The 16,507-nt window shown below is 42.8% G+C and overlaps 1 protein-coding gene across 2 annotated transcripts in view; it reads right to left on the minus strand.

The window, feature by feature from the left end:
* SHPRH (SNF2 histone linker PHD RING helicase) overlaps positions 1-16,507 on the minus strand; it is a 217,747-nt gene that overhangs the window by 164,895 nt on the left and 36,345 nt on the right. For both annotated transcript variants that reach the window (XM_073557668.1, XM_073557669.1), the window contains exons 3-5: positions 8,451-8,580; positions 7,356-7,574; positions 353-431 (exon numbers count right to left, since the gene is read on the minus strand). In XM_073557668.1, coding sequence (XP_073413769.1) covers positions 353-431; positions 7,356-7,574; positions 8,451-8,580 — 428 coding nt within the window. The remainder of the gene's footprint in view (positions 1-352; positions 432-7,355; positions 7,575-8,450; positions 8,581-16,507) is intronic.

Here is a 16,507-nt window from a genome sequence, read left to right on the forward strand (position 1 = left end):
CAAATGGAAAATCATGGGGAAATAAAAGCTATTGTGAACATAGCCATAGAGGAATAATACTTGAGGAAAGTGCATACAATATAATAAGTTTTATCTGCTTCTAAATAGTCAGCACTTTTCGCAGGCACTTCTGACAACAGAATTTATAAGCGGGCATTTGCACCCGCAGTGGATATGCTTGGTTTTGGATTCTGCAGTCAGCAGTGCCTGGTAAAAGATCTAGGAATGACTGACTGCCCTGGACATGATTCGTATACCAAGGTGGTAAAGGGATCATTATACAAGGCCTGGCCTAAATCACTTCTGACACTAAGAACTCCAGAAAGTAACAATGTTATTAAATAAGCTTTACCTTCCAGAAAAAGGATTATAGTAGATTATAATTCCATCCATTGTAGCGACTTCTCTCCATAATGGATGCAATGCATTTTCTACAAAGAGGAAAAATGAATCACATATTGCACAAAATGCAATTAAACATAAGACAAAACATTTAAGGCGTTTTCTGGCCTTAAGCTACCAATAGGCAGTCACGCTGCGTGACTGCAGAACTGTGAATCCCCACATTCTCCAATGCCAGCTCCAGGAGCGGGTAGTCATGTGATTGCAAGTATGCGATTTACCTACTTTCGGACACATTCCGACTAGACGCGTCCAGCCTCACTGAATACACTTGCATTGAGAGAGGCCATGCCCATCTAGTGGGAACATGGTCAGGAGTATGCACATCACATACTTGTGGTCCTGCACCTGCCCTCCCTGAGTCGACCCTCTTAGGTTGAAGCCTGTATTTATATGGGTAGGTACAGTGCCTTGCAAAAGTATTCGCCCCCCTGGAACTTTTCAACCTTTTCCCACATATCATGCTTCAAACATAAAGATATTAAATGTAAATTTTTGTTGAAGAATCAACAAGTGGGACACAATTGTGAAGTTGAACAAAATTTATTGGTTATTTTAAATTTTTGTGGAAATTCAAAAACTGAAAAGTGGGGCGTGCAATATTATTCAGCCCCTTTAACTTAATACTTTGTTGCGCCACCTTTTGCTGCGATTACAGCTGCAAGTCACTTGGGGTATGTCTCTATCACTTTTGTGCATCGAGAGACTGAAATTCTTGCCCATTCTTCCTTGGCAAACAGCTCGAGCTCAGTGAGGTTTTATGGAGATAGTTTGTGAACAGCAGTCTTCAGCTGTTTCCAGATTCTCGATTGGATTCAGGTCTGGACTTTGACTTGGCCATTCTAACACCTGGATACGTTTATTTGTGAAGCATTCCATTGTAGATTTTGCTTTAATGTTTGGGATCATTGTCTTGTTGGAAGACAAATCCCCGACCCAGTCTGAGGTCTTTTGCAGACTCCAACAGGTTTTCGTCAAGAATGGTCCTGTATTTGGCTCCATCCATCTTCCCATCAATTTTAACCAATCTTCCCTGTCCCTGCTGAATAAAAGCAGGCCCAACCATGATGCCGCCACCACCATGTTTGACAGTGGGGATGGTCTGTTCAGGGTGATGAGCTGTGTTGCCTTTATGCCAAACATATCGTTTGGCATTGTTGCCAAAGTTCAATTTTGGTTTCATCTGACCAGAGCACCTTCTTCCAAATGTTTGGTGTGTCTGTGAGGTGGCGTGTTGCAAACTTTAAACAACACTTTTTATGGATATCTTTGAGAAATGGCTTTCTTCTTGCCACTCTTCCATAAAGGCCAGATTTGTGCAGTGTACGACTGATTGTTGTCCTATGGACAGACTGTCCCACCTCAGCTGTAGATCTCTGCAGTTCATCCAGAGTGATCATGGGCCTCTTGGCTGCATCTCTGATCAGTCTTCTCCTTGTTTGAGATGAAAGTTTAGAGGGACGGCCGGGTCTTGGTAGATTTACAGTGGTATGATACTCCTTCCATTTCAATATGATCGCTTGCACAGTGCTCCTTGGGATGTTTAACGTTTTGGAAATAATTTTGTATCCAAATCCGGCTTTAAACTTCTCCACAACAGTATCACGGACCTGCCTGTTGTGTTCCTTGGTCTTCATGATGCTCTCTGTGCATCAAACAGAACCCTGAGACTATCACAGAGCTGGTGCATTTATATGGAGACTTGATTACACTCAGGTGGATTATATTTATCATCAATAGTCATTTAGGACAACATTGGCTCATTCAGAGATCCACAATGAACTTCTGGAGTGAGTTTGCTACACTGAAAGTAAAGGGGCTGGATAATATTGCACACCCACTTTTCAGTTTTTGAATTTCCACAAAAATTTAACTCCTTTACCCCCCAAGGGTGGTTTGCATGTTCATGACCGGGCCAATTTTTACAATTCTGACCACTGTCCCTTTATGAGGTAATAACTCTGGAACTCTTCCATGGATCCCGGTGATTCTGACATTGCTTTCTCGTGACATATTGTACTTCATGTTAGTGGTAAAATGTCATTCATATAACTTGCGCTTGTGAAAAAAACGGAAACTTGCCGAAAATTTTAAAAATTTCGCAATTTTCCAACTTTGAATTTTTATGCCCTTAAATCAGAGATATTGCACACAAAAAACTTAATAAATAACATTTTCCACATGTTTACATTATATCAGCACAATTTGGAAACCAAATTTTTTTTTTGTTATGAAGTTATAAGGGTTAAAAGTTGACCAGCGATTTCTCATTTTTACAACACCATTTTATTTTTAGGGACCACATCACATTTGAAGTCACTTTGAGGGGTCTATATGAGAGAAAATACCCAAAAGTGACACCATTCTAAAAACTGCAACTCTCAAGGTGCTAAAAACCATATTCAAAACATTTATTAACCCTTCAGGTGCTTCACAGGAATTTTTTGAATGTTTAAAAAAAAAAAATGAACATTTAACTTTTTTTCACAAAAAAATTACTTCAGGTCCAATTTTTTTTATTTTACCAAGGGTAACAGGAGAAATTGGACTGCAAAAGTTATTGTGCAATTTGTCCTGAGTACGTCGATACCTGATATGTGGGGGGGAACCACTGTTTCGGCGCATGGCAGAGCTCAAAAGGGAAGGAACGCCGTTTTGACTTTTTCACTGTAAAATTGGCTGGAATTCAGATTGGACGTCATGTCACGTTTGGAGAGCCCCTGATGTGCCTAAACAGTGGAAACTCCCCACAAGTGACCCCATTTTGGAAACTAGACCCCCCCCCCCAAGGAACTTGTCTAAATGTGTGGTGAGCACTTTAAACCCCCAATGCTTCACAGAAGTTTATAACGCACGGGCGTGAAAATAAAAAAATCACTTTTTCCACAAACATGATCTTTTAGTCCCCAATTTTTTTATTTTCCCAAGGGTAACAGGAGAAATATTGGACCCCAAAAGTTGTTGTCCAATTTGTCCCGAGTAGGCTGATACCCCATATGTGGGGGTAAACCACTGTTTGGGCGCATGGCAGAGCTTGGAAGGGAAGGAGCACCATTTGACTTTTTCAACACAGAATTGGCTGGAATTGAGATCAGACGCCATGTTGCATTTGGAGAGCATCTGATGTGCCTAAACAGTGGAAACCCCCCAATTCTAACTCCAACCATAATCCCAACAAACCCCTAACCCTAATCTCAGTCCTAACCCTAATGGGAAAATGGAAATAAATATACTTTTTTTTAAATTTTATTATTTTTCTCTAACTAAGGGGGTGATAACGGGGGGTTTGATTTACTATTTATAGCGGGTTTTTACGTTTGGCAGCTGTCGCACGCTAAAAGACGCTTTTTATTGTAAAAATTGTTTTTGCTTCACCACATTTTGAGAGCTATAATTTTTCCATATTTCACAGCCAGGTGTCAGCTGTGAAAATCAGCTGCCACCCGGCCGCGATGAGCCGCGCCCCCTATAGGGAGCGCCGCTGATCACTAAGACGTACTATCCCGTCCTCGGTCATAGGGGCCCAGGTACCGTGGACAGGATAGTACGTCTAACGTCAGAAAGGGGTTAAAGTAACCAATAAATTTCATTCAACTTCACAATTGTGTCCCACTTGTTGATTCTTCACCAAAAATTTACATTTGGTATCTTTATGTTTGAAACATGATATGGGGGAAAAGGTTGATAAGTTCCAGGGGGCCGAATACTTGCACAAGGCACTGTACCTGTATTTATATGTGTAGTTAGGGCCCTGCTGCATTTAAATTTTATTTACCCATATAAATACAGCCTTCAGCCTAGGAGAGGATTCACATTAGATAGGTCCCCAGCAACAGGAGAACGACTTGTGGATTGCTGCTGGGCACGCATGAATTTCCATGATAACGTCTGAACAAGTACAAGTAATGGTCTAGTATGCCTCCTGTCAGTGTTTAAGTCTCGTGCAAATGACCGCATTATCCGTCCGAGCACAATGCGACAAAACATCAGATCATGAACATTTCACGTTTTTCACAAAAAAATTTACTTTGGAACCAAAACTTTTTTTATTTTCACAAGGGTATCAGGAGAACATGGACCACATAATTTGTTGTGCAAGTTCTCCTGAGTACACCAATCTATGTGGGGGACTGTTTGGGTGCACGGCAGGGCTCAGAAGAAAAGGAGCACCATTTTACTTTTTGAACCCAAAATTGGCTGGAATGAATGGTGGGCGCCATGTCGCGTTTGGATAACCCCTGATGTACCTAAACAGTGGAAACCCCCCAATTCTAACTCCAAACCTAACCCTATTCCCAACCCCAAATCTAAGGCATTGTGCACACGTTGCAGATTCTGCTGCGGATCCGCAGCGTTTCAGGCTCTGCGGGTCCGCAGCAGATTCAGTTGAGTTGTACAGTACCATTGTTTTCAATGGTAATCTGAAAAACGCTGTGCACATGCTGTGGATTTTTCGGCGCAGATTTGCTGCGGGTTCAAATCTGCAGCATCCGCTGCGGTTTCACACCTTCTCCATTGAAGAGGTGTGAAACTGCAGGGCTAAACCACAGGCTAATCCGCAGGTCTTTTGACCTGAGAATTTACCTGCGGATTTTTCAAAATCCGCAGGAGCTAAAACTACGTGTGCACATAGCCTAACCCCAACACCACAACCCTAGCCCCAACCCTAGTCCAACCATATCCCTTACCCTTGCTATAACCCCAACCATAACCCTAATGGAAATAAATAATTTTTTTTTAATTATTTTTACCTAACTAAAAGGGGTGATAAAGGGGGGACTGATTTACTTTTTTTATTTTGATCACGGTGATAGGGTCTATCACCGTGATCAAAATGAACCAATAGGAAAAATTTCCTACTGTTGCCGGATGGCAGATCTCTGTGGGTGCACTGCGCATGCGCCCGCCATTTTCTTCTGGGAAGAAGACGCCAAAGGCTAGGAGACCTCAATGAGGCATGCAGGAGGGTACAGGGACACTGGAGGTACCGGGGGACCCCATTTCTCTCTCCTCTGATGTGCTAGATCACATCACAGGAGAGAGAAATTAAATGGAAGTATGACTTTTTTCTTTTGCGGTCACCGTTATTCTGTGACAGCCCCCTATGCCCCTATAAGCTGCTCAGCCCTGTTCCTCAAAAACCAACTTCTCCACTATGACGGAAGATCAGCTCTCCACCCTCCTTTCAAGATCACACCTCACCACTTGCACACTTGACCTGCTCCCGTCACACCTCCTCCCTAACCTTGCCACAGTCTTCATCCCCATTCTAACACACCTCTTCAACCTCTCACTTACAAATGGTGTGTTCCCCTCATCCTTCAAACATGCCTCGATCACACCCATCCTCAAAAAGACCTCCCTTGACCCATCCTCTGTGTCTAGCTATCACCCGATATCTCCCTTATGCCACAAAACTACTGGAACAGCATGTCCATCTTGAACTGTCCTCCCACCTCTCCTCCTGCTCCCTCTTTGACCGCTTACAATCAGGCTTCCGACTGCATCACTCAACTGAAACTGCCCTATTTAAAGTCACCAATGACCCACTAACCGCCAAGAGCAAGCGACACTACTCTGTCCTCCTTCTCCTGGACCTGTCTTCTGCCTTCGACACTGTGGACCATTCCCTCCCGATCCAGATTCTCTCATCTCCGGGCATCACAGGCTTGGCCCTATCCTGGATCTCATCATATCTAACAGACCGATCATTCAGTGTGTCCCTCTCCCACACCACCTCCTCACCCCGCCCCCTCTCTGTCGGTGTTCCTCAAGGCTCAGTTCTAGGACCCCTACTCTTCTCCATCTATACCTTTGGCCTAGGACAGCTCATAGAATCCCATGGTCTCCAGTATCATCTCTATGCCGATGACACGCAGATCTACCTATCTGGACCTGACCTCACCTCACCTCCTTACTGACCAAAATCCCACAATGTCTGTCCGCTATTTCAGCTTTCTTCTCTGCTTGTTTTCTAAAACTGAACAAGGACAAAACAGAATTCATAATCTTTCCCCCATCTCACTCCACCCCTCCACCAGACATATCCATCAATGTCAATGGTTGCTCACTTACCCAGTCCCGCATGCTCGGTGCCTCGAGGTGATCCTCGACACTGCCCTCTCTATCAAGCCACATATCCAAACCTTAGCCTCCTCCTGCCATCTGAAACTCAAAAAAATTTCCCGGATCCTTGCATTCCTTAACCATGACACTACAAAAACACTAGTGCATGCCCTCATCTCCCGCCTCGACTACTGCAACATCCTACTCTCTGGCCTCCCCTCTAGCACTCTGGCACCACTCCAATCCATCCTACGTTCTGCTGCCCGACTAATCCACCTGTCTCCCCGTTATTCCCCAGCCTCTCCCCTATGCCAAGCCCTTCATTGGCTTCCTATCGTCCAGAGGCTCCAGTTCAAAACCCTATGACATACAAAGCCATCCACAACCTGTCTCCTCCCTACATCTGTGACATGGTCTCCCGCTACTTACCCACACGCAACCTTCGATCCTCCAAAGATCTTCTCTACTCTCCTCTTATCTCTTCTTCCGACAACCGCATACAAGACTTCTCCCATGCTTCCCCCCCTACTCTGGAATTCTCTACCCCAACACATCAGACTCTCGCCTACCATGGAAACCTTCAAAAAGAACCTGATGACCCACCTCTTCCGACAAGCCTATAACCTGCAGTGATCCTCAGTCTACTGAACCGCCGCACGACCAGCTCTACCCTCTCCTAGTGTATCCACATCTATCCCCTGTAGATTGTGAGCACTTGCGGGCAGGGACCTCTCTCCTCCTATACTTATGTGTGTCTTGTATTGCTCATGTTTATTGTACTTGTCCATATTTGTCCTTTTTCACATGTAAAGCGCCATGGAATAAATGGCGCTATAAAAAAGTATATAACTGAAGGACGCTCTACAGGAAATGGTCATGGTATCTACCATTAGAAGGCACATTTTTGAAGTTCTCTCTCTGCAGCATCCAATTGACTGCTTCATTCTGGTATGGACGTAGGACGGGTATCAGGGCTGGATGCTGCACATCTTCACGCAGAACCTGTTCTTCCCGTTGGTGGATCTGTCTGACATGGTCGTAAAGTTCTTCAATATTCTGTCTCTGAAGCTCTTGGTCTGACTCTTCTTTATTGTCATCTGAAATATCTGTAAATAGGTAAGTAAATAATAAATAACACATTAATGCAATTAATTTAAATGTTTCAAGTATGGCTGGAGGCATCCTCCAGTCCCAGTACAGCCGGAGGCATCCTCCAGTCCCAGTACAGCCGGAGGCATCCTCCAGTCCCAGTACAGCCGGAGGCATCCTCCAGTCCCAGTACAGCCGGAGGCATCCTCCAGTCCCAGTACGGTCGGTGGCACCCTACAGTGATAACAGCTGATCTTCATGATTCTCGCCTGACATGTCTGTTTTAGTTATTTCATGCTTTCCCCATAATCTAAAGGCCCCTTTAAGTTTAGCGATGCACCAGCGATCCCGACCACGATACGACCCGGTCAGGATCGCTGGTGCATCGCTAAATGGTCGCTAGTGAGCTGCCACACAGGCAGATCTCACCAGCGATGTAGCGATGCTCGGTGGTCGTACTTACCTTACAGACGAAGTGATGACCGCCGTTTTCCGCCCGCGTCCATAGCTCGCTCGTCGGTGAGAAATGGACGTGGACGATCTCGCGGGATCAGCGATAGCCAGCGGGGGAGCCGGTCGGAGGTAAGTATCACATGTAGCGATATCGCTGCTGCGTCACAAAATCGTTGACGCTTTAGCGATATCGCTAAGTGTAAAGCCCCCTTAAGAGTTTTATAGCATCTTTATTAAGCACTCTTATTACTTTCCTATCTTAATCCTGAAAATGTGTAAAATTATCAACTGAGGTTCCATCAGTGGTGACAGTGTTATAAAATGTAAGTCCAAATTTCTCCTACATGTAACAAACGGACGTCAAAGCCATAGCCTATAAATTACTGAGCCCACACTGCAAGTCTCTGTAATGTATTAATAAATCCCTGTATGTAAGGCACCTGGTATGGCGAAGTCATGGAACTTTTCCATCAACTTTTGAATTATAAAACAAGATTTCTTCATTCTTCTGTGTCCTTCACTGAGAAATTCTGGTTTGGATAGACATGCTTCTAACAAATAGATCCCAAACTATAAAAGAGCACAAGAAAAATGACTAAATTATAAACCTTATTGGCAACAGGGTTAAACAAGAAGACATGATGACACTTATAGAAAGGTGTTATAAACTAGCTAAACTATAACAGTAATACAGAAAGTAGAGGAGAGAGTTAATACAAAAAAAATTAAAATATATTTTAACTGTGCAGATTTCTTTTAGACAAATATATCATTTTACATAGTAGTCAATGACATTTGTGAAGTGCCCATTCACACGAGACATGCAAAAAATACTGCACTTAAGAAAACCTGAAATGCAAAAAATGCCCTAAAAAAATCCCAGCAATTCCTCCTTTAATCTGCAATCTCTTACTTAGATTCCTACTACAGTAAAACTTAAAAAGAAGTTTCCATTGTCCAACATAAGAACAGAGAAAAAAACTGGCACTCAGCCAGTGGCTAAAAAGATATTCCATTATTACCTAAGGGGTGGAGGATACAGACAGAAAAAAAGAGCGACGGCCGTTTCATGCTGCCAAGCACTTCATCAATGGCTTTTTTTCCTGTCTGTATCCTCCACTCTGTATGTAATAAAGGAATAAACTTTTTAGCCACGGGATGAGTGCCACAGTTTTTTCCTGTTGCGCACCATATGTAACTATGTTGTAACTGACTCAGGATTTAAACAATAATATTTATCTCCATATGCTACTCCATTAATTTGACTGCAATTACTAGTGCTGGTCTATCCTCTTTATTTGTTTGCAGAAGTTTCCATTGTGTTTCAGGGTATCAGCCATGTCCTCAGTGCCCTGCATGTGGCTTCCGTTAAAGGGAATCTGTCACCCCATTTTTGCTTTATGAGCTGCGGCCACCGCCATTAGGGGCTTATCTACAGCATTTTGTAATGCTGTAGATAAGCCCTCGATGTAACCTAAAAGATAAGAAAAACATTACACTCACCTGGGGGTCCGGTCCCTCCCATCTTCTAGCGATGACGTCCTCCTTCTTACTTCTGCCGCGGCTCCTGCGCAGGCGTACTTTATCTACCCTGTTGAGGGCAGAGCAGAGTACTGCAGTGCGCAGGTGCCGGACCTCTCTGACCTTTCCCGATGTCTGCGCACTGCAGTACTTTACTCTGCCCTCAATAGGGTAGATAAAGTACGCCTGCGCAGGAGCCGCGGCAGAAGTAAGAAGGAAGACGTCATCGCTAGAAGATGGGAGGCGCCGGACCGGACCGCGACACCCACCGCGCCCCAGGTGAGTAATCTAACTCGATTTTCTTATCTTTCAGGTTACATTGGGGGCTTATCTACAGAATTACAGAATGCTGTAGATAAGCCCCTGATGGCGGTGGCCGCATCTCAGAGCAAAAATGGGGTGACAGATTCCCTATAATGCAGCATCCGTTGTCGTCTATTTCATACATCAAGAAAAGGTTTTAGTTTTTGTCTTTGTGGAAAAGCTATGCACAGTCTGTAATATATGGACCTATATTGAATCATGTAACTTTACATGTATGTCTCTGAAATCTATATTTTTGCTTCATCATATGTAGTATGCTCCCTGGGGAAGTGGGTTTTTTTTGTTCCACTCTCTTGTTTTTATATATGTGGCTACTCTACTAATAAAGATTATATTTATATTATTTTGGGTGTTCTGCTTCCATCATTTATCTGAATGTTACAGAAGAACTTGTGCTGAGGTTTAACATTCTTCTAATACTACTGCTCTGCTACTCACTAGAGAGGTCACTCTAAGAGGAGTGCCTGGCCTTCCAGAAACCATGAAGCAAGGAGAAGTCAGAACTTTTAGCTTCTCAAGAGACAACTTGAAAATAACCCTTTAAGTCCACAATTCCCTAAGGGCTCTCATGGGTTACAAAGTAACATTATATCACTCCTATTCTGTAGTTTTCCCCCTGCACTAGAAGTATTTTTTATTTATGCTTTTTTGCACCTCTCTGCTCCACGTTCCATAGATTTCTATGGGCAGGAGGAATTTGACCCTTCATTGAAGACGGATTTCAACAATTTCTGAGATGGTGCAGAAGACAAAAAGTGACTGGTTAGTGCAGGTGTGGTGTAGGGAGGTATTTTTCTTTAAATAGTTATCCAATACTAGAACAACCCCTTATCAATCAGTAGGTTCCCCCAATTATATTAAAAACTACACTAATTTCTGGTGCGGACGCAATTCCAGCGGTGTTGCGCTGGCTCTCCAAGGGCTCATATAACATTACGTCATGCAATCCCAGCCATCAATCAGCGGCTGCTTCACTCACCCTTCCTTCGGATGTCTGATTTGTCCAAAGAAAGCAAGAGCAGTCACAGCTCACTTCATCTGGATGTCAGTTACGTCTGAAGGAGGGGACAGTGAAAAAGCCACTGATTGTCATGTGATCCCTGCATTCATTCATATCATCATTCTAGCCCCAGGAGAACCTGTTCTCATATTGCTGGAACTGTGCCCTTATCGGAGAAGAGTATAGGTGCTATCATTTTATAAGAGGGGAACATAGCGATTGTCCTAGTAGTGGACAACCCCTTCAAGAAATTTTACACAGTTTCTAATCTTCCCTTGGATTGTTAATTTCTAAAAAAAAAAAAAAAGTTCAATTACTATTTAAATACTTACATTTAATTTCAAAAGAGGTAATTTACCACAATATTTAATGTAGAAAACTGTAGAATCTCTTTGTTTCTGACCTCCCTCTATTAGCTACAGTAGAAACAGAAAGGCTGTGATTGTGTATTGTATGGTTGTCCTTTCAATTTAATGAAAAGTAAATCCACAATTTAATACCACATTTCTCCTGCATTGGTCACCCGCAGGCTAAGGCCAGTTTCACACTTCCTGATATTCCTGGAAAAACCAGAGATATCAGTGTCTGTGCGTCTAATCCTTGTGGCATACATGTAGTAACTGTGTGCCGCATCAGTACCACACGTACAGGCTCCAAGGAAGCAGCAGTACAGTTAGTTCTGTTCCCCGATGCCGTTGTCACCATTCTCCCCTGCTCTGCCGGTGATCAGAGCGAGCAGGGGAGAATGTTGAGAGTCATTTTCAACTGATAACAGCGAGAGAATGCGGCGGCTGATGGAACTACTACTCCCATCAGTTTACACCTGCTGCCGCTAATAACAGTGAGAGCAGGTGGTGGCTGATGAGGGTATTCATTAGCTGCCACCTGCGCTATCAATAAATGAATGAATGAATGAAAAATCCAGAGTGAGTTCACCTGTATTTTTGATAACCAGCAAGGCAAAACTGACAGCGGTGAGTTGCAACCCTCAGCTGTCAACGTTAGCAAGGCAGGCTATCAAGAACAGAGGGGTCCACATTGTTTTGTTTTTTTATTAAATTTAAAAAATGGCATGGGGTTCCCCCATTTTTAACAACCAGCCTTAAAATTTGTGGGGTTGTTGTCACCTTTGTATTGTCTGGTGATATCAAGCCCACATATTAGGAATGGAGAGACATCTATAAGACACTTATCCATTACTAATCCTAGAGTTAAATGATAAATAAACACATAGCAAATATAAAGCCTCTTATTCGAAATAAAAACAAAACACACTTTTCCTTTTTTATTTAAAACAACAAACACAGATATACTCACCTAACACCCATTCCATTGAAGCCAATGTCTCCTGTAATAAAACAAAAATAAAAAAATAATATACCTCACCTGTCCGATGCCATAATCCACATCTTGGGATAAAAAGTTTTCAACCAGGATGGTGAGATGCAACCATCCAGGCTGAGAATCACTGATGAATTAGCTGCTGTGAGTGCAGCATCAGTGAGTAGCAGTGACCTCATTGAGGTTACCACAGGTCACTGAGGCTGGGTTCCCAGCCGGGCTGAAGTGCGATGACCTCAGCACCGTGAGAAAAAGTCACTGAGTTCAACCCAGATTAAATAGGCTAATCACTGAGGCTGAGTTCGCAGCAGCTCATTCATCAGTGGTTCTTAGCCAGGATGGTCGCATCTTGGCACCCTCCAGGTTCAAAACCATTGATCCTCAGACACTGATTATTGCATAGACAGACTATCAGACAGGTGAGGGAAATTTTTTTTCCTATTTTTGTTTTATTACAGGAGACGTTTGCGTCAATGGAATGGAAAATAAAAATGGAAAAGGGTGTTTTGTTTTATTTCAAATGAAAGACTTTGTATTTGCTGTGTGTTTATTTACCATACAACTATAGGATTAGTAATGGATAGGTGTCTTATAGAGGCCTTTCCATTACTAATCCCTGGGCTTGATGCCACTAGACAATACAAAGGTGACATCAACCCCACAAATAATACCCCACTTGCCACTGCTACAGGGCAAGTGGGAAGCGGCAGGCAAAGTGCCAGAATTTGCACATCTAATAGATGTGCCTTGTCAGGATGGCTGTAGGCTGCTATTTTTAGAAGGGGGGGAGGGGGAGAGATTTGTCAATATTCATGCCCCCTTACAAGCCTGAGAATACCAGACCCCTTACTTCTTTATCAAGGCTTGTTTTCAAAAACCGGGGAGACCCCATGCCATTTTTTTTAAATTATTTATTTAAATTAACAAAAACAAAGTGGTGACCCCTCTAGTCTTGATAACCAGCCTTGCTGAAGATGATAGCTGAGGGTTGCAGCATGCAGCCGTCAGTTTTGCCTTGCTGGTTGTCAAAACCATGTGAAATCACACCTATTTATTTATTGATAGATTAGGCACCTGCTCTCACTGTTATTAGTGGCAGCAGGTGTAGGCTGATGGGGATAGTAGGCTGATATATAACTCTCAACATTCTCTCCTGATAGCGCTGATCAAGCACGAGCAGAGGAGAATGATGCTAGTGATCTTCAGCACCCGGCGCCGGGGAACAAAGCTAACTGCACCACTACTTCCTGGGGCCAGTATGTGTCACACTGATGACACATGGATGTCATACGTATGTCATCAGTGTGCACGTGTGAGGGAAAACTTGCTGACCATGCTGATGTTAAAAAATGGTCATGTCAGTATATTTTGCCCATGGAAACACACTGACATGTGCACAGACCCATTCACTTAAATGGGTTTGTGCGTGTAAAACTGTCACCACACGTACCGGACACACTGACATCTAAAAGATCCTTAAGGCCGATCTCTCACAATACAGCACAGCACTAGGCCTCAACAAGACTTGGATCACTATGATATGCTAAAGTAATCTACGCTGGGTTCAGCAGAGCAGTGGGAAGTCTGGAGGCTTCACCTGCATTATGATGCTATGTTGCATCAGTATCAAGCAATCTATAGCCTTGGGACCTGTGTTCAGACCAAAGTCACCATGTTGCTCCAGTCTAATGATTAATGGAAAACATTCTATGATGTTGTAGGGCATTTTCTAGCACATTAGTAAAGCTTTATTCACACTGAAAATTGTATGCATGTCTCTTAAATCCATATTTTTGCTTTGTAGTTTGCTCCCTGGGAAATTTGGATTTCTTTGTTCAGGACTCCTATTTTTTTTATTCAGTTTTTATATATGTTATTCTTTTATTAAAGATTATATTTATATATTATTTTGAGTCTATTGCTTCCATCGTTTATCAGTGATGCACTTTTCTTGGGAGCATCCGTTAAATCATTTTTGGGGGGGCTGTTCTTTCTTTTTGGGTATTTGAAACATTCAGGTATCAGTGGTTTGTTTGATTTCCAAAGCTTTAAACATCCGAAGGGGCACTGTGCAAGCGATCATATTGAAATGGAAGGAGTATCATCCCACTGCAAATCTACCAAGACCCAGCCATCCCTCTAAACTTTCATCTCAAACAAGGAGAAGACTGATCAGAGATGCAGCCAAGAGGCCTATGAGCACTCTGGATGAACTGCAGAGATCTACAGCTGAGGTGGGACAGTCTGTCCATAGGACAACAATCAGTCGTACACTGCACAAATCTGGCCATTATGGAAGAGTGGCAAGAAGAAAGCATTTTCTCAAAGATATCCATAAAAAGTGTTGTTTAAAGTTTGCAACAAGCCACCTGGGAGACACACCAAACATGTGGAAGAAGGTGCTCTGGTCAGATGAAACCAAAATCGAACTTTTTGGCAACAATGCCAAACGATATGTTTGGCGTAAAGGCAACACAGCTCATCACCCTGAACACACCATCCCCACTGTCAAACATGGTGGTGGCAGCATCATGATTTGGGCCTGCTTTTCTTCAGCAGGGACAGGGAAGATGGTTAAAATTGATGGGAAGATGGATGGAGCCAAATACAGGACCATTCTTGAAGAAAATCTATTGGAGTCTGCAAAAGACCTGAGACTTGGACGGAGATTTGTTTCCAACAAGACAATGATCCCAAACAAAGCAAAATCTACAATGGAATAGTTCACAAATAAACATATCCAGGTGTTAAAATGGCCAAGTCAAAGTCCAGACCTGAATCCAATTGAGAATCTGTGGAAAAAGCTGAAAACTGCTGTTCACAAAAGATCTCCATCAAACCTCACAGCTCGAGCTGTTTGCCAAGGAAGAATGGGCAAGAATTTCAGCCTCTCGATGTACAAAACTGATAGAGACATACCCCAAGTGACTTGCAGCTGACATCGCACCAAAAGGTGGCGAAACAAAGTATTAAGTTAAAGGGGCTGAATAATATTGCACGCCCCACTTTTCAGTTTTTGAATTTCCACAAAAATTTAAAATAACCAATAAATTTCGTTCAACTTCACAATTGTGAAGGCACTGTAACTGCTGTATAAAATTCAATGGGCTGGAGAGAGGTGGCTGGGATGTTAGGAGGTAACGCCTCTCCTACAATGGAACTACTGCACATTCTAACCAGGGTCTGAGCAGGCCCTTGTGGCCAAGTTTCATATAAACCCCATTAAATTAGATGTCAGAATAATTAAGAAATGAAACAGATTAAAGAAAAATGTTCTAAAAGATAAAAAAAAAAAAAAAAAAAAAAAAATACATTCCTCAGCTGTCCAGTACCCAATGCCAGTCTTTGGTTATTTTCCTGGAGTGCATCCACATGACCACTGAGGCCAATGATTTGTAGCAGCAGTCACATGCCTATACCATAAGAACTGTTGGAGAAGATGGAAATATAAGTGATTGATGTCTCTTATCTTGTTTTATAACATTTCTATAATTATATTTCTTAAAAGGGAGTGTTACCCCTAAAATGCAAATTAAACAACTTTAACATTAGTATAGTGTACGTAGCCCCTATAAAAACCATACCAGCATGAAGCTACCAAGATCTCAATCGCACATGCGCCGCCTCTGGTGGCTATTTTCCCGGAGTCCGACGCACTGAAAAGCATGGAAAGTGCTGGGGCTCCGGGCTTTCACAAAATGTCAGCGGAGCTCCCGAATCGCCAAACACCACCTTCTACCATTCTGGGGCCCACAGCATCGCTCCATTCCTACCTCCGTCAAACACCTCCACCTATTAGCCTGGGGCTCACAGCATCTCCTACCTCGGCAAGCTTACTGAAGAAGCGAGCCTGCCACCTGGGACCTGCTCCACTGCTGTCACTCCCCAGGTAAGCTACCATAAAATCTGATTATAATACGACCCATCATTTTATAAACCTCTTCCCAACCAATGACACCACATAGGAGTCATGAAAAGTCGTGCCAATCCGACCAGTGACGCCTATGTGTCGTCATAAACCAGGGTGGATAAAAATCAATGTTTTTTTTAAAAAAATCAAAAAAATCGGATTTTTTTTATTTAAATCGGATTTTTTTGATTTAAATCGGATTTTTTTCAATAAACTGCTTTTTGAGGAAAATATTTTACCATCCAAAGGTTCTTCCATCATGAGATAAAGCTGAGTTGTTTAACTCAGTAGAATAAAGGCTGTATATGTGTAATATTCACAATGCCATGCTCTTCCAGAGGTTTCTGTAGGATTAGTGGGCAGTTTCTCTCCTATATTATCACAGACGCTCGCTTTACTTA

Source organism: Dendrobates tinctorius, unplaced genomic scaffold (assembly GCF_039654945.1).
Source record: "Dendrobates tinctorius isolate UK_male_01 unplaced genomic scaffold, ASM3965494v1 ptg000250l, whole genome shotgun sequence".
Taxonomy (NCBI): Eukaryota; Metazoa; Chordata; class Amphibia; order Anura; family Dendrobatidae; genus Dendrobates; species Dendrobates tinctorius.